General features: G+C 42.3%; 1 protein-coding gene across 3 annotated transcripts; it reads right to left on the minus strand.

Moving 5' to 3' along the window:
• Window positions 1–1,325: 1,325 nt before the first annotated feature.
• Window positions 1,326–24,568, minus strand: LOC142931565 (NLR family CARD domain-containing protein 3-like). 3 transcript variants are annotated; one of them, XM_076075524.1, is made up of 9 exons: window positions 24,512–24,568; window positions 24,151–24,283; window positions 23,869–23,969; window positions 20,254–22,045; window positions 12,550–12,726; window positions 9,033–9,206; window positions 6,570–6,743; window positions 2,741–2,914; window positions 1,326–2,044 (listed from the first exon to the last, which is right to left on the minus strand). In XM_076075524.1, the coding sequence occupies exons 2-9, from the start codon at window positions 24,273–24,275 to the stop codon at window positions 2,035–2,037; spliced, it is 2,727 nt and encodes a 908-aa protein (XP_075931639.1). In that variant the 5' UTR covers window positions 24,276–24,283; window positions 24,512–24,568; the 3' UTR covers window positions 1,326–2,034. The 3 variants fall into 3 exon arrangements, with proteins under 3 accessions (XP_075931639.1, XP_075931641.1, XP_075931640.1); XM_076075526.1 differs by lacking the exons at window positions 1,326–2,044; window positions 2,741–2,914; window positions 6,570–6,743; window positions 9,033–9,206 and adding an exon at window positions 9,414–9,482; XM_076075525.1 differs by lacking the exons at window positions 1,326–2,044; window positions 2,741–2,914; window positions 6,570–6,743; window positions 9,033–9,206 and adding an exon at window positions 11,225–11,395.
• Between the last annotated feature and the right edge of the window lie 1,870 nt (window positions 24,569–26,438).

Consider the following 26,438-nt stretch of genomic DNA (forward strand, 5'->3'; position numbering starts at 1 on the left):
TCATTGCAGATATCACTGTGTTAATAATTAAACACATTTAATAAAACAGGTGTTAAATGATTATAAATTCTACAATAAATACAGAACAAAACAAAACGAGCTGCAGAATATTTCATCTGTTATAATATATAAATGTCATTAATATGTATTTTATATGTAACAGTAGCTTCATATAAACTATCACAGCGTACAATAGAATAAAATATTCTATTGTTAGTACAAATATATAATAATAATAATATATAAATGTAGGCCTATAGTATCTAATGGAATAATATAGTATGCAAATATAAGATATTAAGATATTATTAATATTATTGATACATGACTTTAAATGTTATAAAAAAGAGAAAAGAGCAGGAATCAAAAGAAGAAACAAAAGTTAAAATAAATGTGAAAAGAGAAGGAAAGTAAATAAATCAAACATTAAAAATAAATAAACTAAAAACTAAATAAACAATAAAATAGAACATGAGGATCTGAGGATTTCATGTTTTCTTCCCTCTTGTGGCCAAAAATCATTAAATTCCTCTTTAATAATTGTAAAGTTAAATGGTGTAATTTGACTGTTTATTACAGATCAAAGAAATATTAAAGTTGAGCTTTGAGACAAGAAGAAGCTCACAGCTGCTCTGCAGATCAGCGTCTGAACAAACAGGAAAGAAGTTCAGTTTATTCTTCTTCTCATCATGAATAAACACTGAGCCACAACCAGAGAATGAACGTGAAGCTCAGTTAGAGGCAGCGCGAGTGCAGACGAAGTCAAAAGACAAAACTCAAACACACTGTCAAAAAAGGTTTTTGAAAAATAAAATAAACACAACTTTGCAGTGAAGCTGCTGTCTGCAGGTTTGGACGAAAACTCTGGAATGTAGTAATTTAAATCCATAACCATTGAGCCTTGATGTTGAATTCTTCACTGAATTAAAATTATTATCAATAACTTTTAAGTATGTTTACATTTTGATTTCAACAGTTCATTTTGATTGTAAGATTTCTTCTTCACTGCTTTAAGTTGGCTTGTGTTTGAGGTGAAGTGTGCTAATCTCTCAGTCTGCTGCGGCTAACGGAAACATACTGTGGGTGTCTGCTCAAGGACCTCTCGTGGTAGCAGAGCACTGGCTCACTTATTGTTTTGACGGTGTTTAGCTAACCGCTAACAGCTAACGGAACTGTTAATAATTCACTCATCTGGACTGAGCTCTAAACAGCAGTCGAGATGGTTTTAATTTTCATGAATTGTTTTTCAAAGTGAATTAAACAAAGTGAGAAGTTTTATTAACAGACAGAAAAACTGCATGTAGAGATCACGGCTCGATTTCAGGCTCATTTCACATCAACTTTATTGTTCCAGAAGGAAAAAAACGTTGAAAATAAAACACATGAAGACATAAAAACCTTGATTCTGGAGAACTTTATCATTTAATAGTTTGATGGCTTGTTAGTGAATCACTTCTCACCCTCTTAGAACCGACATTAAAACTAAACTGAGTCTTATTAGATCAGGTTTCATCTCTAATCCAGTTCCATCATGTGAAGCCAGAACATGAACGCTGGTGATAACGACATGAAACTGTAATAAACTAAAGAACAGATAGTCAGCTTTATTATTCTCCTGTGTACATGATTCATGAACATAAAGTGTAAATATTACAAGTTGTTACAAGCTAATCTGAGTCTGTTATAACATGAGAAGAGGCTGGTATTGGTGGTAATAAGGTAACTTCATACATGTGACATCAACTCCCACTGTTACTGAGAAATATGAGTAATGAAGTGCAGAACTCCATCGTTCCACAGGGAGGAGCTGCAACAGGAAGCAAAGCAGAAACATCATTTAATGTGTTCATCTGCTGTCATGTTGTCATGAACACAACTCATCAGCAGACACACTTCAGATTCAGAACACATAAAGGAACCAAAGGACTAAACTAAATCCAGGTCCAGGTGGAGTGAGGAGTCCAGATCCTCTGATGATCCTCTGATCAGATCCAGAGGATCACAGAGATGATGGTGGACTCACTCTGAGTGAGATCACTTCCATCTGAGGAGAGAAGAAGAAGAAGAAGAGATGAAGGAGTGTTTGCAGGACTCCCTTCATCAGCTGTCAGTCAGTGATGCAGCACATCCAGTAGAAAGAGCAGCAGGACTTCAGTCCTTCCAGCTCTCATCTTAACGTATTGGAGTGAACACACTGAGCTCCAAGCTCACACACCTGCACACACTTTGGACATCAAGTCTGTTCACTCTCACATTTCACTCAAGTACACAGTGGAGATAAAGAGCTGAGGGTCCTGAATGCATCACGACTGCAGAAACAGAGAGGTGTTCACTGCTCACTGTAATGATGGGTTCAAAGCTGATAAAAACCACAGTCTCACTGACATGTGAACGTCTCATCTCTTTGAAATATTCCAATGAGAGAGAACAGATCAGATCAGACTGATGGATGAGGACCACTGTCTCTATACATGTTGAGATGCTGTCAGCTGATCAACAGCGTTATTTCCTGCAGACTTGAACACAACAACAACAGTCGTCTTCACATCAACTCAAACACACGATCACAACAAGCTTGTGGCTCATCTGATTGGCTGACTTTCTGTCCAATCCTGAAGCCTGTCAGCGTTCTCCTCTCACAGCTTCACTGAGAAGGTTGGAGGTTTACAGGAAATACTGGATCTGTGTTTAGTTCAATACTGCTGGAACCAGCATGGACTGAGTCCAACCCTCTACTGACCTCAGAGTCTCCAGTCTACAGAGTGGACTCTTCAGTCCAGCAGACAGCAGCTTCACATCTGAATCCTGCAGGTTGTTTTCTCTCAGATCCAGTTCTCTCAGATGGGAGGGGTTGGACTTCAGAGCTGAGGCCAGAGAAGAACAGCTGATCTCTGACAAACTGCAGAACTTCAACCTGAATAAAGAATAAATGATGAAGATAAGAATCCATTTATAATCCAATCAGATGTGTTCATGTTTTAAATGTGTAGCTCAACATGACTATGTCCTCATCAATGAGCTTTTCTCTTTGATTAGAGATGAGAATCAAGTGTTGAAGAGGTTCAGAGTGAATCATTCAGTGTCGTCTTCTTCTTATATTCAGGTTTTAAATGTGTAGCTCAACATTGCTCTGCCACAGTCGATGGACTGAACCACGTCAAACAGTCTGTTTCCTCTCAGGAAGCTTTCTAACGGAGTTAGGAAATTATCCAGAAGTATTGAGAGACAGTCATGCCAAGAGCTGCTCCAGTTCTCTAAACGCTAAGGAAAGGAGCTTCAGTGCTTCCTTTCTCGTCTCCTTTAGCATAGGAAACACTGGACCTTCCTTTATGAAAGGAAAGGAGATAATGATGTCACACAATGGTTGAACAAACTTTCAGCAGCAACGTTTAAAGCGACGCAGCGTTCGGTCGTCAATAACTTCCACCGTCACTGTTGAATTGTTCACCATTGACACATTAAAAACATCCTTCTTAGGAGAGCTCATTCTGTGTTGGACAGGAATCTGACTTGAATTGTGCAGCATTCAGTTTGTCACTGTACTCGTTTTCTAAGTGTTTTAAATAAAGTTGTGTTAAAACTAGTGCTGGGCAACGATTACAATTTTTAATCGCATGTATTTTTTGCGATTAATCGCGATTAATCTCATTGTTATGGCAAAGTTCACTAATGAATTCAAAAGTAGTGTATTGTGCACTTTTATTTTAAAGTGCTGCTCTATGAACTAAAGGTGAATAACATTGTGTGTAAACACTTTAAACACATCAGGTTGTTGTTAGCAGCAGTGTTCTCTTCACACAGCAGCAGTTCTATCTCTTCACTATCTGTGCTCAGTGTGTGTGTGTGTGAAACGTTCCACTGCTGTGCAACAGGAACATGTTTCACACCTTTCATCTACATGTGTGTGTTGTGTCTTCATGACAGTCAGAGCATGTGATGCAGCTCTACTCTTCATCACTATGATGCTGTAACTCAGAGGTGATGAAGGTGACCCAGCTCTACTCTTCATCACTATGATGCTGTAACTCAGAGGTGATGAAGGTGACCCAGCTCTACTCTTCATCACTATGATGCTGTAACTCAGAGGTGATGAAGGTGACCCAGCTCTACTCTTCATCACTATGATGCTGTAACTCAGAGGTGATGAAGGTGACCCAGTGATCAAAGAATAAAGACACTTTACCCACAATTTAGGTGTATTTTCCCTTTAACTCACGAGATGCAGCATGTTTTATACTTAATGTGAATATAATTCATACTTTGTTGGCATCTTATTCTGAAAACCGGATGTTCGTCTGAAGAAACCGGATGTTGACTTACGTAAATATTTCCGCTAACTTTCTTAGCTCATTCTTGAGGCTCATACGTGACGTCGTTCGTTGAGATCCTAAAGCTGCGTTCACACCAAACGTGACGTGAACGCACCTTGAGAACGTTCCTCAGACCGACATCTTCCACAACACTAACCTGCAGTTTGTCTCCACTTCTCTGTAGCATCTGTTAGCTTGTGTTGCTTTAGTTTATCTCTACTTCTCCCACACGCTGCATCCACGTAGTCTGAAGACTTCCTCCACCGCTGCCAGTGAGCAACGCACTTTCAAAATAATTTTTTTTTTTTAAATGCGTTAACGCGTGATAAAATAGTTGTCCTAATTAATTAATGCGTTAACGTGATAATAACGCATCAACTTGCCCAGCAGTAGTTAAAACACAAACATCAGTCGTCTAGTTTAAGGGCAGTGGGATTCTCTGAGCACCATGGTCCACTTTTCCTAAGTCCTTATGAACTCTCCTTCAAATCTTTCCTTGACCTCATGACGTTTTCCATGGAGGTCAAGGAGAAGTGGTTAGGAAAGGACATAGGACGTCACTCTGGGTACTATTTCAGCTCAGCCTCAGTGTGGATCAGAAAATATATCTGCCTGATGTCTGCAGTTTAGTGTCAACACAACTTTCACGTCATTTTAATCTCACTCAAAAAGTGAAGTATGAAAATCCTTGTGTGAGTAAATATATAAAACCCAGCATAGATTGGTCCAGCCTCATCTGCTCTGCACCCGTCTACAATAAATCAGTTGAAGTGGATTTTCCTGGTGTCTCATTGTGACTGACCGCACACCCAACCTGGTAATCAGCACACGCTCATGCAGTCCTGACTGCTGAGTATGATACATTGATAATAAATAGATATTATTAGTGAAAACTAGTGCTGGGCAAGTTAACGCGTTATTATCGAGTTAACGCATTAATTAATTAACGCCGACAATTATATTATCGCGCGTTAACGCAGTTTTTTATTTTGTATTATTAAGCTGACATTTTAAACACAAGAACCAGGCAGCAAGCAGTGGACAGCTGTGTTTGTGTGGCATCACTTCCTTCTCCCCCTGGGTCCAGAACCCCTCCTACACTGTGTCACCGTCCTTCACTCTCTCACTCACACTCACACTCACACACACACACACACGCACACGCACACACGCACACATGCGCGATCGTCTCGTTACAGATCAAACGTGACTGTTGTGAAGTGGAGCTTCTCCTGAGGAACAAGACACGTCTTGTTTGAACGGAACACTTTACTGTCTGAACTGCAGTATTACAGTGTTACAGTGAACACAACCGCTCTTGCACCAGACATGTGGTTTTCTACGCATCAACGTTGTTAGCGTCAAGAACACGTACCATTCTACTTTCTGTCTCTTCAAAGTAAAAGCACTTCCGTTTTCATGCTCTTCACAATAAAAGTAAATTATGCAATCAAACAATTTACAACAGTGACAATATTAAAATACATATTGTGGAGTTTTTAAAGTGTTTTGTTTGTAATATGTATAATAAGCATCATTTAGTTATCGCTACTGAGAATTTAATTTAACAAACATAAAAACATGACGTAGATAGGTTTGCAGTTTTCAAGATGTATATTTAAATTGCATCTCTTACACACATGAAGATAAAGTTGTGAACACCGGCTGAATATCTATGATCAGAATCATTATAACTGTGTTATAACTGCTGCTGTGTAAAGAGAATACTGCTGCTAACAAGAACCTGATGTGTTTAAAGTGTTTAAACCAAATGTTATTGACCTTTTGTTCATATAGCAGTACTTTAAAATAAAAGTGCGCAATACACTACTTTTGAATTCATTATTGAACTTTGCCATAACAATGAGATTAATTGCGATTAAAAATGTTAATCGTTGCCCAGCACTAGTGAAAACACATTTAAATGAACAGGAACCAAAGAAATATTTCTACATCATCAAGTAAACGTTTTCAATTTAAAACTAATATTAGTTCAGAGGATCTTCTGTATACAGAGGTGACCATTCACCTAAATTATGAATATTAATTTACTTTAACAGCAGTGGACTATTTCTACAGTTTCTTTAAGAAACAAGTCTTTTGTGACTGAAGATTAAATTTAGTTCAAGAAACATGAAAATATGAATAAAAGGACATTTTTAATGTTATGGATGCAAGTTATGTTTGAACATGAATTAGGTTCAATTATTAAATAAACATATAATATCTATAATACTAACAGAGAGTCAGTGAACTGACCTCAGAGTCTCCAGTCTACAGTGTGGACTCTCCAGTCCAGCAGACAGCAGCTTCACTCCTGAATCATACAGGTAGTTGTAGCTCAGATCCAGTTCTCTCAGATGGGAGGGGTTGGACTTCAGAACTGAGGCCAGAGAAGAACAGCTGATCTCTGACAAACTGCAGAACCTCAACCTGAATAAAGAATAAATGATGAAGATAAGAATCCATTTATAATCCAAACAAATGTGTTCATGTTTTAAATGTGTGTAGCTCAACATGCCTATGTCCTCATCAATGAGCTTTTCTCTTTGTCATTGTGTTATTGTGGATCGTCATCATGTCAGCCTTCTACAGACATCATCCAAATGTCACCTCAACATTCATACACCTATTGATGTCAACACAGATTAACACCATGCTGCTGGTCTCAGTCAGGTCTGGAACTAGAGGATCAATACTATATTGATTAGGAAGAAAAAAAAATCATTTCAGCATAGCATTGTGATATTTTGCGTGGCGATATTGTATCAATACACAAACGCCAAGTATCGATCTTTTATTAGATAAACTATTAATATTGTATTTAGGGTTGTCAGGATTAACTGTGTTTATAGAAGTCACTGTTTAATAACCATAATAATTAAATTCAGAGCAGAGCGTATGGAGGTCCCATTGAGTTACATTGAGGTGTGTTCAAGCTCTGTTCAGTTAAAATGAGTTTTGGACGAAAGTTAAATTATAACGTTATCATGTGTTCACATGTAATCTGTAAAATGTAGTTTTGGTGATGAACTTGAATGAATCCAGTATTTGAAGGAGATGTTTTCACATTAATATAAATAGATATTAGAGATGAATTATGAGCTGTTTAATTAACTTCATAACACTAGCTCTAAGCACATTATTATACATCATTAAAACTACTAATGTTAAAATGTTGTTATTGAAAATACAATCTTTTATTTGCCAATTATTTGAATTTTGTGTTATTTTTAGAAATCACCAATATAGAAGACTTAAACAAAGTAAAAGGAAATAGTTGATAATAAATATTTTAGTTTATTGGCTTTAGGTCTATTATAAATAGACTGAAGTGAGATGAACAGAGGACAACTTTATCTAAGTTAGATAAAACAGATGTTGACAAAATTAATAATTTACAGTTGAAATAATGTAATAAATCACAATGTTTAATATCTCAATACTCAGCATATCACAAAATGTTTAAAATCACAATAATATCGTATCATTGGTTCTCTGGTGATTCTAATATTGATCCATTAAACTGCTGCATTTGGAAATATGTTTTGATCTCAATGTGTGTGTGTGTGTCCTTAAAGATCAATATCAATGATCAGATGTTATTAGTAGGGGTGGGAATCACCAGAGATCCCGCGATACGATATTATCACGATACTGCGATATTATCACGATACTGCGATATTCTGAGTATTGCGATAACATAGGCCTATATTGTGATTTATTACTTTTTTCAACTTCAAATTATGTCCCCAAAGGAAAACTGTGTCAACATGTTTTAGCTAATAAGATAAAGTTTTCAGTCTGTTCATCTCACTTCAATCATTTTTATTGCAGCAGAATATGATTGTCAAGCAGACAGACTGACCAACAATGTCATAAATGTTGCATGAACCTGACAAACTGAACTGTTTGTATTACTACATAGTCCAACTTAACTAAATGCAAACGTGTCTATAACTTATATAAGTAGGATATTAGAGTTATATAACTCAGTATAACTTGTGATGCGTGGACGTCGAGGGCAGAGAGACAGTTATGCGCTGCACTCTCCCCATGAGCCTGGCTGCTGTTGGCAGATTTAACCCCGTTGTGAGGCCAGATGTCTCTATCTTTGTTTTGACCAACTTCCTACCAATCACGCTGACCCGGGACCTTTCCTGACCTCACCAGAAAACAACTCAGCACCATCTAGTGGACTGAAAAAGCAATTGATTTGATTTTTCTAGTAATTTTTAATTTTAATTAAAAAATTTTTTTAAATAGTTTATATAATAAAAGATCGATACTTGGCGTCCGTGTATCGATACAATATCACCACGCAAAATATCGCGATACTATGCTGTATCGATTTCTCCCCCCACCCCTAGTTATTAGTGGAAACACATTTAAATGAACAGAAACCAAAGAAATATTGCTACTTCAAGTAAAAGTTTTCAATTTAAAACTAATGTTAGTTCAGAGGATCTTCTGTATACAGAGGTGACCATTGACCTAAATTATGAATATTCATTTACTTTAACAGCAGTGGACTATTTCTACAGTTTCTTTAAGAAACAAGTCTTTTGTGACTGAAGATTAAATTTAGTTCAAGAAACATGAAAATATGAATAAAATAACATTTTTAATGGTATGGATGTAAGTTATGTTTGAACATGTATTAGGTTCAATTATTAAATAAAAATATAATATCTATAATAGCAACAGAGTCAGTGAACTGACCTCAGAGTCTCCAGTCTACAGAGTGGACTCTCCAGTCCAGCAGACAGCAGCTTCACTCCTGAATCCTGCAGGTTGTTTTCACTCAGATCCAGTTCTCTCAGATGGGAGGGGTTGGACTTCAGAACTGAGGCCAGAGAAGAACAGCTGATCTCTGACAACCTGCAGTTCTTCAACCTGAATAAAGAATAAATGATGAAGATAAGAATCCATTTATAATCCAATCAGATGTGTTCATGTTTTAAATGTGTATAGCTCAACATGCCTATGTCCTCATCAATGAGCTTTTCTCTTTGTCATTGTGTTATTGTGGATCATCATCATGTCAGCCTTCTACAGACATCATCCAAATGTCACCTCAACATTCATACACCTATTGATGTCAACACAGATTAACACCATGCTGCTGGTCTCAGTCAGGTCTGGAACTAGAGGATCAAGATCAGATCAGACCTGTTAGACTCAAAGACGGTTCATGACTTCATTGATTACATGAGCTTCTTCTTTGTGTATCTGGTAGCTTAGTAGCTTCATGTGTTTAACAGGAGAGGTCCACATGTGTTCAGTAGGGGTGGGAATCACCAGAGATCCCGCGATACGATATTATCACGATACTGCGATATTATCACGATATTCTGAGTATTGCGATAACATAGGCCTATATTGCGATTTATTACTTTTTTCAACTTCAAATTATGTCCCCAAAGGAAAACTGTGTCAACATGTTTTATCTAATAAGATAAAGTTTTCAGTCTGTTCATCTCACTTCAATCATTTTTATTGCAGCAGAATATGATTGTCAAGCAGACAGACTGACCAACAATGTCATAAATGTTGCATGAACCTGACAAACTGAACTGTTTGTATTACTACATAGTTCAACTTAACTAAATGCAAATGTGTGGACTCAGTATATGAACTACAACTTATATAAGTAGGATATAAGAGTTATATAACTCAGTATAACTTGCGATGCGTGGACGTCGAGGGCAGAGAGACAGTTATGCGCTGCACTCTCCCCATGAGCCTGGCTACTGTTGGCAGATTTAACCCCGTTGTGAGGCCAGATGTTTCTATCTTTGTTTTGACTAACTTCCTACCAATCACGCTGACCCGGGACCTTTCCTGACCTCACCAGAAAATAACTCAGCACCATCTAGTGGACTGAAAAAGCAATTGATTAGATTTTTCTAGTAATTATTATTTTTTATTTATTTTTTAATAGTTTATATAATAAAAGATCGATACTTGGCGTCCGTGTATCGATACAATATCACCACGCAAAATATCGCGATACTATGCTGTATCGATTTTTCCCCCCACCCCTAGTGTTCAGGTGTGTCTTCATGTCATCTGTCCATCACCAGAGTTCTTGGTGGCAGTAACCATTCCTCCTGTCATACTGAGTGTGAAGTGGTCCCTTCATAACACAACTACACTGAAGAAATCACTTCACAAGTTCAGCTGAAACTAACATGAAGCTTCAGCTGTCTGAGTCAGACGAACCAAAGTTACAGACTATTGAGGAGCAGATTCCCTCTTTGAGTTCCTCTTCCTCCACTGAGCTCAACAAGGAAACACTGTTCAACTCGCTGCTACGTACTGCTGAGGAGGGTAGTACACAGTACATGTACACAGTACACGGTACAGAGTACATGTATACAGTAGAGAGTACACAGTACATGTATACAGTACAAGGTATATGTACACACTACACAGTACACGGTTCACAGTACTCGGTACATGTACCACAGTACACACTGTAGTATGAACTGATGTATTTTGCAGTATTCTACTCCAGAGTTTAGCCTTTAAAGCAGCTCTTAAAGCACTGGACAAAAAACTAACTCATACCTCTATTGTAATATTATATTATTATTGTGTTTATGACCAGTGTCTGTTTACTTCACTAGATACTTCATGGTTTAGCTCCCCACCTCTTAAACTATTTATTCTAACAGCTCATGTTGAAGACATCAACGAGTGGAGACTGTAAATATAAAACATCACTCAAATGTTCTCTCAGTGATTCTTCATCTCCAGCAACACAACAGTGGAGTGATTTCCCTCCAAATATGAGAGAGAGTATTAGTTTGAGTCAGTTTGAAGCTCATGTTAAAGGCTCATGTTGTATTTCTTCCTCACCACTTCCCGCTGCTCTGTAGCCGTCTGTGAGCCGATTGGACGGCTGGCCTTCGTCTGCAGACGCTTGTGGAGCTTTTGAAACCATAAAGGCAGAGAACCACAGGTTCCCATGATATAATAATGAACATCCATCCATCCATTATCCAAACCGCTTATCCTGTTGAGGGTCGCGGGGCGCTGGAGCCGATCCCAGCTAACATTGGGCGAAGGCAGGGTACACCCTGGACAGGTCGCCAGTTCATCGCAGGGCACATATAGAGACAGACAAACATTCACATGTGTGTGAATAATGAACATGTGCTGTGATATTTAATCAGAGCTCCATCAACAGGGAAATAAAAGCCTCTTGTCTCTTGAGAGACACTTTTTATTGTTGAAACTGTGGCTCAAGAGTTTCCTTGTGGATGAATAAAGTCTTATGTTATCAGCTTGTGATCCCTGATGGACAACATCTCCCCATCAGGACTCTCTATCAGCTCTGTGCAGCTCCTTCAGTGACCGGCTGCTTCACCCTCGCTGTGTGAAGGAGAGATACCGCAGGTCCTTCCTTCCTGCTGCTGTCAGACTGCACAACCAACACTGATCCCAGTAGACCACACATACCCAAACAACTCCTCATTCATGTATTCATTCATGTGCAATATAGATCATCTGTGCAATCCACTGTGCAACATCAACAACCATTCAGTCTGATTATATGATATTGTAGTTCTTGTTGTTCTTTACGTTTAAAACAACGTATTTATTGTGTGATTATTTATTTATTAAACATGTTTTGATCTTGTTTCTCTACTTATGTCTCTTGTTTGTTCGTTTGCACGATCCACTCTGCTGCTGGAATCCTGCTAATTTCCCCGATGTGGGATAAATAAAGGATTATCTAAACTAATCTAATATCATGAAGTCAGAACTTCACCTTTAGATAGATAGATAGATAGATAATTTATTCATCCCCAGGGGGAAATTAGTTTGTTACAGCAGCAAAGATACACTTCAGCAAACGAAGTAACTAAATAAAAATAGAATATTAAGTATGAAAAATGCACAATATATAAAATGAAATAGAATAGTATTAAATTAACTAACTAGGTAAACTAAACAGTAGTGCATATTATTGAGCTTTACATTCAAGTCTTTCTCTCTCTGTTTACACAGAGTTTGTATCTGCTGTCATCAGATCTTCATCCTCCTCCTTCATCTCCCTCACACATTCTACAGCCTCATCAGGACTGACATCACCTTCACTGACTGATGGACCACAATGAGTCTGTGGAAGCTAAAAACTCTCCTGTCTATCACTTCATCTCTCTACTTTCTGTTACTCCAACAAATACTCAGCTTTTGTTTTCAGAAACCTTACAGTCAGTGAACTGACCTCAGAGTCTCCAGTCGACAGTGTGGACTCTCCAGTCCAGCAGACAGCAGCTTCACTCCTGAATCCTCCAGGTAGTAGTTGTGACTCAGGTCCAGCTCTCTCAGATGGGAGGGGTTGAACTTCAGAGCTGAGGCCACAACTTCACAGTGAGTCTTTGAGAGTCCACAGGCAGCAAGTCTGTCATAACACAAATATTATAAAATATAATTATTAAAGAGGACACTAAATATCCTGCTTCCTCTTTTGATGAACATTGTCTCTTCACATCAATGTTTCAGATGATCTTATCTCACTGTGTTTCACATGAAACAATAACTCTCATTCCTGCAGACTCTTAATCTTTTGTTGATGGATCCACCTAAAATGTCTGAGACACACCTCATCTAAACCTTCCTCTCTGTCCACTTCCTCAAAGAATGAATTCATTAATTGACTTCTCAAATGAAAGATTACACAAATACATAGAAACATAGTGAAACTGTGGTAGTGCTGTGTACTGCAGCTGAACTCTGATTAGTGCTGGGCGGTATGACCATAAATGTGTATCACAGTATTTTTTAAGATTCTGCCGGTTTCACGGTATATCACGGTATTTTTTTATATGTTTGTAGTGGCTTACTCTACTGTCAGGAGTACATAGAATATAAAAAACATGTTAATGTCATCATGTAGAAAGGCTTTGATTACTAGAGGGTGCTCGTTTGTTCCTATAATGTTGGGATAGCAGTTTGGCTGAAGTATAAGACGTACCTTGAATCCAGTGTTTTAATCATTGCTCTGAGTCGTTCTCGACTGTCTGTAGCGGGACCATGTCCTTGCATAGCTGGATCGTTATTGCATTCGTAATGTCGCTCCACCGCTTGCTTTTCTTGTCATATGCTGCCTCGAGCTAATGCCTCTTCAAGCGATGTCTGACCCTTTGGCTTCACTGTTTCACTCGCGCTAACGTTACCGGTTGACGGCCTCGAATCCGACGGCACAGCTCCTCTCTTGGGCACAGACTCTATCGGTGCATCTCCGGTCTGTCTTTGTTCATCCTGCATCGCTCTGTTCTGTTCTTTAAATGTAGTTTTATAAACTTTGTTCAGGAACAGGGCCATGCCCAGAACACCGCTCATTTCCTCTGCACAGAGTACTTAAGCACAACGAACCCGTTCACTCCCTCTTTGACTCTTGTCTTCACATGACGTACGACAGACGCTCTCTAACTCAGCAGACGCTCCATCCCTCCCACACATCCAGACGAGCAAACGCTCTCTGACTCAGCTTTCATACGACTCAAGACAGACGAGCAACGCTCTCTGACTCAGCAGACGAGCAACGCTCCATCCCTACCCCACATCCCCTCTACCTCGACCCCTACGAGCAAACGCTCTCCGACTCAGCTTCAAGCTTTCATACGACGCAAGACAGACGAGCAACGCTCCCCGACTCAGCTTTCATACGCTTCAACACGATGCACGACAGACAAACAACATCTTAAAACCGCTTACCTTTCACAAAGGCTCTCCTCAATCCTTCCGGACGACCAGCCATATCCCGAAGCTCCCTCCTTTTCTCACCACGCTCGTCGCTAGCAACTCCGGCTGCGTTTAGCCATCCACATTCCCCTCAGCTCTCGATAACCATCCTCCGTCAACTCCGAAGCCGTCCGCCCCCGACTTCCAACAGCCCGGGGGGGGAGATCCCGATTTCGGAATCTCATCCTTTGACCCTAATCCTCTCAATTCTTCACCCACGCCGCTCTCCCGACAGCCGGAGTTCCAGGTGCCCGAACGACCGGTGAAACCACCGTGACCCTCCTTCACCATTCTGAGGCCCCGACGGTCTCTATATATCCCACTTCTCTGAGTGGACAGTCTTTCAAACGAAGAAAGCAATCATCCAACGCAACAGTCCTTTACATCAGTCCGTTACAAAGCGCAACTTTCCAAACTTTTGAAACTTTTCAAACACCAGTAGCAGCACCCCTCTCGCTCTCCGAGCCTCCAGAGCACTTCCGGGTTCCCGGTGCCACTTCAGGCGCGCGCCGATGACGTCATGACGCATCACACGGCGGAAGAAGCCCAACCATCTGCATCAGTCCCTCCAGAGGGCCAGGTTGTATACTCTGATCGTGAATCTTTTATCTGAGCTTAATACGGCCAATAAGTACCCGATTAGGGTAATGAGACCGGTACCAAGGCTATGAATCGATCCTCTTCAAGACGAGCCACGATTAAATATCTGTCAAACTGCATGCGGGAGTCAGATATACGGCGTTTGGTAGGAGAAGGTGTTTTAGCGTAAGTTAGGCTGCTGCCTAAGTCTAAACTGCCCTGTTTAGAGAAGGGCAGTTGACTGCGTCCTGCCTTAAGTTGTCCCATGCCATACTGACTCTGGCCGTCAAGCTCCCCCCGCACCAGAGACATCTCCTCGCAAATGTTCCCCCCCCCCCCAACTTCACGATTAACCCAGGCACATCCATCCTTGCATCCTTTAATGTTCCGTTACTTCTACCTTCCATGTTCCACCCACCTCGGCCAACTCCTCCCACCTCTACCGGCTACCCCAGCGGCACAGACCGCTCCAACAACAGAACAGGTAGGTATATGGCACAGCTAAGGGAGCAGCTCGGGGTTGGTTTTCTTGCCAGGGACGAAACAGTCGTTTCTTCCTGCCTATGCCACCCCCCTCTTCCTCCACCCCTACCCCCACTCCACTAGCGTTGCCATCACATCTTAAACACGCTTCATTTCCACAGCTCCGCCAGCAGACAATTCCAGCGTCCTCTGACTTATTCCCCCCCACCAGTTTCACTTTTAGCCACAGCTAACCCTATCCTCGGACAATTCCGAAGTTGTCGGTCCTTTGCCTTCCAACAACCCCAGGAGGAGATACCCGAGGGATATCGTCCCTCCACAACGCCGCTCTTCCACCCCCTCGAGATCCAGCCACTAACAACGGCCAAAACCACAGCGACCCTTCTCCCCCAGTCCAACGCTCCGATGGCCCCATACATCCCGCATTTCAGAGTGGACAGTCTCTCGACTGAAGTTTGCACTCACCCAGCTCAACATCCATTTCCACCAGTCCGACAGAAAAGCAAACTCTTCAAACTGCTCACGGCCGCTCGGCACTACACCTCCCTCGATCGCCGAGCCACCAGCATCAGGCGCTACGTCGACACCCAGACAAGCCCAGTCACTCACACCAGCCCCTCTAGAGGGCCCAGTTCGTATCGCACCCCCTCTCTCTCTCTGAATCAGGGATATCTCACCCTGCAGCCTCTTTTCCCCAATCTGCACTTCCAACCCACGCACATGCATCCTTTCATGCCAGCATCTTTTCCTCTTCCCTCGCTCCTGCCTTTCCGTTCAACATAACACAGGCTATCGATCACCGGTAACCACATGAACCTCGCCCAATTATCGAGCCATCCACACGCAATCCCCACATCTCCTGGGAATTGCTAAACAAGCTCGGCCGCTGCACTCAAACAGCCACTCCCCACCTGAGCAGACATCACCAGGCTCCACTTAATTCCCAGCCCGGACTACTCGACAAAGTACTGTTGGGAACGTAAAGGAGCGTGTTTGGGTTATCAGCAGCCAGAGGAGCAAGAACCGGGCTCTTTGTCACAGACGTGGTTCCGACCTCTGACCTGAGACGCAGTCCCCGACCTCACTGCGGCTGTCTCGACACGAATCACAGTAGCATAGAATACACGGTAACTTCTATACAACACTAGCAAATTCAGGGATCGCCAGTGTCGGTGATCATAAAGCATACACCAAGTTATAAAAATGAACAGTACTTTAAGCACACAAACAAGATAAAATAAACACAAATTAAACTCTCTCTAACTCTGCCCAGAATCTATTTCGCCTTACGGTACGATGCAATCGTGGTGATTGAGGGGGGTTCTTCTGAGGGGTTCTTCTGAGCTTCGATGGGCTCAGGCAGCGCGGCTCCGGGCCGCGGGAGGTGTTCTCTCGGTGGGAGAGAATCGCTTCGTCTGGATAAGGGACGTTCGCGTCCTTATGACCGGAGCAAACGTGGAGAGTGGAAGTTCTCTCTCTCTGTCTGAAGAAGTCTTGCTTCTTCACTTCTGCAGGAATAAAAGGGGTTCGCTTCGTGGATATGAACAAAGATAAAATAGACAGTTTGGTGAATTCGGCCAGCGAATATAAACTGTTAAACCTAGGTTTTGGTTGAAAAGGGAAACAACGTTGGTGTGCTCCCTAGCTCGATGGAGGTCGAAGGGAAAAAGCCTTGAGGTGGGGGTTGCTGGTTGTTTTGTAGAAAGGTGGCTGAACCACAGGGGTCCTGGGGTGTCTTGGCTCTCGGCCAATTAGATTGCAGCGCTGCTTTCAGGTAACTTCAGGAACACATAGTTTTTGGGGGGAGGAAACTCACACCCTAATGTGAATTTCTTCAGAGTTGGGGGGTTTGGTGCTCATCAAACTACAATCAGGATGAAACCTTTGCTTGCAAGAGGGAAGGCCTGACTCTCTTTGTTCCACAGCACATGTCGAAGCCATATAGTCAGATCCCAACAGTACATAATAATTGATCACGCCACATTCCCCATCCGCCTCGCAGGCGAAGAAGCCGGTCACCTAAGGCAGACATCACCAGCACCTCCAAGTCCTTATCACCGATCCCAACTAACGGTACCTTTTCGTTTTCTTCGGAAGGACGCGTATGACTCAGCCATGCGTCCGTCCAAGAGCAGCCGGAAAATTAGCTTACCTGAATCCGGACAAACGTCTTATCACCGCAACCTTTCGGTGCATCACTTAATTCTACTGTTTTAATCACCACGGTCATTATTGTGCTACCTACTGCCACCCACTGGCACGGAAGAGTATTTAATTACGTAGCCAGCGTATGTTGCAGGCCCAGACGCTCAACCATGGCCTTCTTCAAACCCAGCACCTGGTCTAAACACTCGGCTTTCCTCCACCAGATAAAATAAATAAATAGAATCAATAGATTAAACAAAATCCTCCTTGCCACACATCCCGTTAGTCGCCGCCACCATTACAAATCTCCATGACCACGTCACACTTGACGAAGCACGTAAACCGAGCTAAACTGACACCAGTTCCTCTCCTCCCGAAACGGCATCTCCTTCCACGACGAACGCATCACCAAGCCGGAAGACATCCAGCTTTTCACAGACGCAGCACCCTCGATCAGCTTCGACGGCTTCTACAGTGACAATCGGTCCTTGGCCGCTTGAATTCTCATCCCCCACACCTTCCTCCGCGATCTACGAAATGCATCCCTTAGTCATAGTAGCCATTCTTTTGGGGTATGAACGGTCCATTAAAGACCATTGCCATCCACTCGGAATAGCGCAGAATATAGCGCCTAAACGGCTGCCCCTCACTTCGGACCTCCTCACCTGCGGCATCCTCACCCTCGGCTCAGGTCATCAGTATCCCTTCAGGGACAAAGCATTAAAGTCCACGTTCTTGCCAGCTTCTTTCGCTGCTCTGAGCTCACCGCCTTGAACTCCATCCGTCCCGACATGCCACCGCGTCAGACATCACATCCATCCTCCCGACACAGTCGTCTATCACCTCAAATGCCGCATGACCAACCAATACGGTCCACCTCAACCCATCTACCTTTTCCGACCAGACTCGTACTCGAGTCCGTACGAACCCATCCGCGACTACTTAAGCTCAAGTTCAGCCAGCCGAACTCCCCGCAAGATCCCCTGTTGCGATCTCGGCCTCACCACCACTTTCGCCATATCTTGGCCCGATCCAGAATACCCCCCCCCCCCCCCCCCGAGTTTATTCGGCGCCGCCTCCACCGCTTCAAGCAAAGGAATTTCCGACCACATCCTCAAGATACGTGACTGTTGGTCTTCCCCCGCGTGCCTCTCATAAGTTCGTTCCAACCCGAACGACACCAGAAACGGCCATCGGCATCAGTCTTTATGGAGCTATCTTTTGGGGACTCTGCACCGCCAGAGCTTCCGAAGAGACAGCCCCCACCCTACAGTCTCCAGTCCCCCCCGTTCCCGCCAGCCATCAACGGTCCCCCATCGATCGCCTAACCTCCTTTCTACAAACCCTCCTTGTTTCTTCTTCCTGACATCCCTTCATCCCTCTACCCTACATCCCTTCATCACTCTACCTAAACCCCTACCCCTAATCCCTTCATCCCTCTACCCTACATCTATTTCATCCCTCGACCCCTTCCGCTTCTTGAATCTAACAATCGTTCCACTATGTAATAAATCTCTCAAAACTCATACTGTTATTGGCGTGGTCCTTGTTAGTGAATGTAACGTTACTGTAGCGACGGAGCCTCTCCCAGCTGTTAACAGACTGTTGTGCTAGCGGGCTAGCTAGCTAGCGAGTTGTACCCAGCATGCCGTTCGGTGGTGTAATTTTATAAATGTACAATTATTAGTGTTACAAATTGTTTATTTGTCACAAACTTGTGTTGTGGTGTTTTGCCCTGTTACAGAGCGTTAGTTGTGGGTTATTAATTGTTGTTATAAAGTTATGACCATGACTAGGGTTCCCTCTCAATACACTTAAGACAACTAGCTCCGACCGTAGTGCTCATAGCGACGAACAATATATTCTGCTGCCTGTTGAAGAGTTACAGAAGTTGTTTCGGCTGTACACCGGTGTGATGTGTGTGAAAAATTCATATCATACGGGAAATTAAAACCGGTATACCGGCCAGCACTAACTCTGATACTATCTCACACCTCCACCTCCAGCAGAGCGAGAGCAGGAAGTGAGGCCCTAAAGTCAGTTCTGTGGTTTATTGATGATAACCTTTAAGAGATTTTCTTTCATATATCAATATGTAATCGTATGTGCTTCTATACCCACTGAATAGTAAAGATGAGTAAATCAGATAATTTTGGTTTAATGTACTCCTGATCAGAGTCAGAATAAGAAACAGATGATGCAACAATGGAAACTGTTAAAGATACTTCCTGACTGTTGTTCCACTCAGGAAGACCAGACGGGAACCTTCAGGGGGGCCAAGAATTAAATGTTAACTTAAAGAACTCTGTCATTCATTGTAATACCGTGTTCTTTTACTCGTGGGAGTTTCATTTCTGGATCATTTGTGTTTATTAGCGTCACTCGCTCTCAACGCCCCGGAGAGGAGGAGGGGCTTCCTCTGAGTAGACAACGTTTCATCAATCACGGCTGAAATAACTATCGCTGCTTAGTCCTTGTTGTTGAAGTCCGTACTTTAAGAAGGGGGTGTGGCCTGATCCAGATCTTATTTAAACTCTTGAGTTAAAATAATCAGGTGTTACCTGTAAGTGTGATGATGTCAGACATGTATTAATACCTAAAGTACATGAAGTGATGACTAAAATACTGCTACATGTTGTGATAAAAGCTCAAACACAACCTCTAAAGTCCTTCATTTGTTTCAGCAGGTTTGCATGTGCCTCCATCACCCAAAGCAAGATGAACAGAGGAAGAATTATATCAATATAAAATATAACAATCATTAGAAATTAATAGATTAACTGAGTTCATTAACTTCACAGTGAAAACACAACTGAAACATGATTTCACTCTGTGATGAAATATAACTGAATTATAATTTTGTATTAAACAACTGGAACACTATTTAAATAATAATATGAATTTTATAGTTTGTATATTTGAAGAACTAAACTACTGATCTACACTGATTCATAAAGTTAATCACATCTGGACTTACTGAGCCTTTCTGCAGTTCCTCACAGCTGGAATCAGTTTCCGTTTTCCCTCCTTTGATGTGTTGTACTTCTTCAGGTCCAACTCATCCAGAACCTCCTCTGACATCTGCAGCATGTAGGACAGAGCTGAGCAGTGGATCTCTGAGAGTTCCTTCTCTGATCTGTTCTTTGACTTCAGGAACTCTTGGATCTCCTGATGTACTGAGAGGTTGTTCATCTCCATCAGACAGTGGAAGATATTGATGCTTCTGTCAGGAGAGATTTCATAACTGTTCATCTCCTTCAGGTTGTTGATGGCTCTCTGGATGGTTTTTAGACTGTTGTCTGTCTGACCCAGCAGGCCCCCTAAGAGTCTCTGGTTGGACTCCAGAGAGAGGCCATGAAGGAAGCGGACAAACAGGTCCAGGTGGCCATTTTCACTTTCAAGGGATTTCTCCATGGCTCTCTGCAGGAAGTCGTCCAGAGATGAATACTTGTAGTCTTCTCCCATGAAGTCCTTCAGTACCGCTGTCTTCCTGTTTGTGAAACAGTGGAACATGTAGACTGCAGCCAGAAACTCTTGAACACTCAGATGAACAAAGCAGTAGACTGATTTCTGGAAGATCACACTCTCTCTTTTGAAGATCTCTGTACAAACTCCTGAGAACACCGAGGCCTCCGTGACATCAAGACCACACTGCTCCAGGTCTTCTTGGTAGAACATGATGTTTCCTTTCTCCAGATGTTCAAACGCCAGCCTCCCCAGCTTCAGAAGAACTTCCCTGTCAGCCTCCGTCAGCTCCTGAGGACTCGTCTCATGTCCCTCATGGTACTTCTGCTTCTTCCTCTTTGTCTGGACCAGCAGGAAGTGAGAGTACATGTCAGTCAGGGTCTTGGGCAGCTCTCCTCTCTGGTCTGTAGTCCACATGTGGTCCAGAACTGTAGCAGTGATCCAGCAGAAGACTGGGATTAGACACATGATGTGGAGGCTCCTGGATGTCTTGATGTGTGAGATGATTCTGCTGGACAGCTCTTCATCACTGAACCTCCTCCTGAAGTACTCGTCCTTCTGGGGGTCGGTGAAGCCTCGTACTTCTGTTACCCTGTCAACATGTGTAGGAGGGATCTGATTGGCTGCTGCAGGTCTGGAAGTTATCCAGACGAGAGCCGATGGAAGCAGATTCCCCTCGATGAGGTTCGTCAGCAGCACGTTGACCGATGCCTTCTGTGTGACATCGGACACGACCTCATTGTTGATGAAATCCAATGAAAGTCTGGTTTCATCCAGACCATCAAAGATGAACACAACTTTACAGACAGAGAGCTTCTCTGCTGGGACCTTCTGTAATGTTGGATGGAAAACATGGATCAGCTGGAGAAGACTGTACTGCTCATCTTTGATCAAGTTCAGCTCCCTGAACGAAAGCAGAACCACCAGACTGACATCTTGGTTCTCCAAACCCTCGGCCCAGTCCAGAGTGAACTTCTGCACCGAGAAGGTTTTTCCAACACCGGCGACGCCGTTGGTCAGAACGACTCTGATGCGTCTCTGTTGGTCAGCTGAGGCTTTAAAGATGTCGTGGCACCTGATCAGAGTGTCATGGAGGGTCTTCTTCTTGGAAGCTGTCTCAAGCTGCCTCACCTCATGTTGGGTATTAACCTCTTCACTCTGTCCCTCTGTGATGTCGAGCTCAGTGTAGATCCTGTTGAGGAGGGTTCCACTTCCTGTTTCATCACTTCCTTCAGTCAGACATTCACATCTCTTCTTCAGACTGATCTTATGTTCATCTAAAACCTCCTGCAGACCACTATCCTCTGAAACAGAGAAACCAGAGAGAACATATAAAGTAAAGGTTAGAAAGTCATCTTCACTTCCTGAAGTCAGAAAGAACTTCATAGTGACTCTTACATTTATTTGTTCATCAGCAGGAAGTGAACTCAGCTTTGAAATGAATAAAACAATCAGTAAACAATAACATCAGGCTGATATCTGAAGGTACAAACGAGGACTCATCAGTTAAAGTAACTTTCAGTTAGAAGTTACTAAAGTAGTGAGATGTGAACACAGAGAGCTTTCTCTCTGGTCACCAGCACAGACAGTGTTGATCCAGTCAGTGTAGCTACAGACGTGGTTCTGGTTTGAGGGAGGAGACCGTCTCTGTCATGGTGCTGGGATTTTACATGGTCGGTTTCCTGTTTTATTTTGAAAGATCACTTTTCTCATGCGTCATGTCTGGTTTTACTTCCTGTCTTTGTGATCCTCTGTCCCGCCTGGATTTGTTCCACCTGTGTCAGTCTCACCTGTTTCATGAGTTAAAGGTGCTAAATATGGAATTCAGAGGGTTTCTGTTGACTCCACACAGCTCTCAACATGGCGACGGCTGAGTCGGTGTGAGGAATTTAGGTTTAGAAGTGTTTTGTAGTCGGATTTATAGCACCCCTAGAGGTGGATAGTAAAATGTTAGCAAGTACTTGGTATGCCATATATGCTTGTAAAAGTATCAAAGTATTTGGAAACGTCACAAGAATACTTATCAAATGTATAATATGTTTACCGTAGAAGTGTTAAGCCATAAAAGACAATCATTGAATGTATTAAACTGTGAAGAATAGCCAAGGGACAGACAGGGATTTAGAGACAGGCATTGCAGAGACCACCAGGACCAGAGGAGGAGTCCGGACGACCTCAACCAAACACTGATCTGATAACTGCCCGAAGCCAGGAGGGGCTATTGAATCTCGGCCAATCACAGAGGCTGATACTGGACATTTAAACTTTCGGAGAGGGACTTTTAAATATAAGATAGTTCCAGAGGGTTTTTGGTTCAGTTCGCGCCGTTACCACTCTGTGTAGTTGACCAGCTGGGCCGAAGGTTTGCAGCAGCGAAAGTCCAGCGGTCTGGGTCTCCTCTAATTATGTCCAGCTTCAACACCGGCAGCTAGCAGCTAACGGTGCTAACAGTTTAAACAGCAGCAGCAGGTCTGACAGTGTTTAGCTGAGGGGTAACGCTACGCTTTGATGACACGTTGTCAGCTGTGAGCTAACCCAGACTGGGCTCTAGACAACAGGGCTCTAGGAAATACTTTCTTTGGGGCCTCCTGACTTTGATAGAATGGAGTTGTTGTTGTGTTTCTCACTGCCATCGATTGGCTTCATGTCTCAGAGCAACTTCTTGATTAACAGACAAAAAGGAATTCAACGAGCCTCCAAACAACGACGTATGGAGAGTAAAGGACGTGAGCTAAGCAGTGAGGCACGCTCACATGCACGCTCACATGCACTCTCACACACACTCACGTGCATGCGACCGGCCAGCTCTGTGAACAAAGAGAGAAGCTCTGACAACACGCACAGAGAGACTTCATTCTCTGCTCAGTGGACTTTACTCCTCTACATCTTTACAGAGATGATAGTTGTTGATGATATATTCATTCATATATAATAATTGAAGTCCCTGAGAATACAGAAACACTAAAAACTTTATTAAAATGTTTATTTGAGCAGGTTAATCATGAATCAATAAGACCTTCTTCCTTCGTGTGTTCACATCATTGCAGTGAAACAAGTGTCTCTGCATTAAAACAACACGTCCGGTTTCCAGACATGAAGAGATCAGCAGAGAAATGGACGGTCTTACTTTGGACACTTCTGGTCTCACTGGCTGTCTGCAGTCCAGCTCTGGTTCTGGATCTGGACTTCAGCTCCTCCTCACAGTCATGAGTCTCTTCAGCGTTCAGTCTGTAATAAAAATGTTCTTTTATTTCAACTCTCCTGCTTTCATGAACTCTAGTCAGCTGATGAAACATTTAGTGATTGGAGTCAAATATGAGAAATGATTTACACATTTGAAGCACATTCTTCACAGTTTGGTCAGAAATATGTGAGTGTGTTCATGTTCACAGTAACTACAGAGTCTTACTGTGTGTCTGAGGGTCCAGGTTCTTCACTGAAGAACAGAGGTTCATGTCTGGAGCGATCACTCTTCATAGACAGACAGACGAGAGACTCTGCTCTGTCCTCCTCTTCCTCCTCACAACCACTCATCTTCTGATCTGAAGTCAGAGTAAAACAGTAACACTGACTGTGAGAGAGCAGGAAGTAACACACACACACACACACACACACACACACACACACACACACACACACACACACACACACACACACACACACACACACACACACACACACACACACACACACACACACACACACACACACACACACACACACACACACACAGTGACAGTAAAACAATCAAATGTTGGATTAACACTCACCCTGCCTCAGCCTTCAGCTTCTCTTCTTCTGCTCCGTGACTCAAAATGGAGTCTGAACTTTGTGACTGAACATATCAGGGTTCCCTCCCTTTTCTCATGTATCTGGATCACCTGATCACTGTAGCTCCGCCCCTCTTCATTTACAGGAAATCAGCTGAGTTCCCGTAGGAGTGTGTGGGTGTGTTTGTGAGCTCACACAGATCCTCTTTGTATGATGATGTGTTTATGAGCGTCTCTCTCGGCTTGAACACGTTGAATTAAAATGAGTTCTGGTCAAAATGTTGCTGCATTATCTTTATGTTTAAATGATGAACATGAATCTATCAGAGCTTTGTGTGTAAAGGTTTCTGTTCCAGACTGTGAGGAACAACAACACAGCTGAACATCAGCTGCTTCTTCTTCCTCTGGATCTGGAGCTTCTGTGATTCATCGTTCATTGTGTTGTGTTGTACTGACGTCTGTCTGTGTGTGATGCTGCTGACACTGAACTGATTCACAGTAAAAGTACTCACTATGCAGAATGTTTACTATATTATATTATTGATGATTATTATTGATGATTATAATGTAGAAGGTACTTTAAGCTCGTAGCTGGTGCAGGTGGAGCTTAAAAGCATCAACAGCACAAAGTAAGAGTTACACTGAAGAATGTCCTCATCTAGTGGAGGAAACCTGAAGAGAAGCTCCTCTGGATCTTTACATGTTGATGTATTATATTAAAAAATATAATACATACAGTAATCCCTCCATTCTTCTCCACGTTTAGACTTCTTTCTGCTGCTGAGTGAGAATCTAACTTCAGGGGTTTCCAGTGTTTCCCAACAACTAAAGTCACAGAGAGAAACTCCAGATGAACACACCGGGTTCTCTGGTTCTCTGGTTCTCTGGTTCTTACGTGACATCATTAGAAATAAAAATGATAGAAAGACCAAATCATCGTTCTGTTGGTTTCAGTTTATCTCAATGTGGAAAAGTTGATGAACTCAAACAAACTGAAAACCAACAGGGACTCTTGTTTTTATCCCTCCTGTCGGCTCCTCGTCTTTTTGGACTGCGTTACCCAGAAGCCCTCTGTGGCTGACCCTGACAAGAATGATGAGAAATCTTCTGTGTGATTAAAAATCATTTGTAAACAATCCTCATCTTTATATTTTCACACTGTGTTTGTTATGTAACTTACGTAGGTGGTGTTAGTGAAGTACAAAAGTACTTTTGGTTTTATACAGGACTCCAACAGCTTTCTCCGATTATCAGTTATGATTATATGTCTTTTATACAATCAGGCGTCACTCCTCCTCAGTCCAGATGTGGTCACTTCCTGTTCACTGGTTGCAAAAAGTCAAGATGGCGACGGACAAATCACCGAACTTGAGGCTTCAAAAATTCAGTCCACAAACCAATGGGTGATGTCACCATGACTACGTCCACTTCTTATACACAGTCTGATTACAGTGCAATAGTTTCCGTATGTTCAAGTACATAGAGTTCAAGCTGTGTAACTGATTAAAGGCGCAATAATTGATGAGTGATTATTGGTTTACATGTAATTTAACCTGGAAGTGTATCAGTCTTTTTAAAATAAATTTAACTGTGGTTACTGACCAGTCCAGCAGACTCAGCATCAGTGTGTTATTGATAGTAGCATAAAGCGGCTGTATATTTAACGGTCCACTTTGGGTTATTGATCAGGAACATAAATTTGGTTCAGGGTCGATCAGAAAACCCCAAAAGAGCCGCTCGCTGATTAATTAAACCTTTAATTTCCTCAGTCGATACTTCCTTAATGTGCCTGTATTGATCAGACTCTGTGTGTGTGTGTGTGTGTGTGTGTGTGTGCGTGTGTGTGTTCCTCATACATCATTAGTAGCAACTGTAATTAATCAAACTCCAATTTCAATGAAAGATTCATTATCAGGCGTCCGCTCTC

This window comes from Anarhichas minor, unplaced genomic scaffold (genome assembly GCF_050575085.1).
Source record: "Anarhichas minor isolate MPS153535 unplaced genomic scaffold, ASM5057508v1 ptg000053l, whole genome shotgun sequence".
Taxonomy (NCBI): domain Eukaryota; kingdom Metazoa; phylum Chordata; class Actinopteri; order Perciformes; family Anarhichadidae; genus Anarhichas; species Anarhichas minor.

What these genes read in the sequence shown, in the direction of transcription:
- LOC142931565 (XM_076075524.1), bottom strand. Translation starts at nt 24,275, where the DNA reads ATGAGTGGTTGTGAGGAGGAAGAGGAGGACAGAGCAGAGTCTCTCGTC. An exon ending in TGTCGACTGGAGACTCTGAG is followed by an intron (nt 9,207 to 12,549) that starts GTCAGTTCACTG and finishes TTCTTTATTCAG; the next exon opens with GTTGAAGAACTGCAGGTTGT. An exon ending in TGTAGACTGGAGACTCTGAG is followed by an intron (nt 6,744 to 9,032) that starts GTCAGTTCACTG and finishes TTCTTTATTCAG; the next exon opens with GTTGAGGTTCTGCAGTTTGT.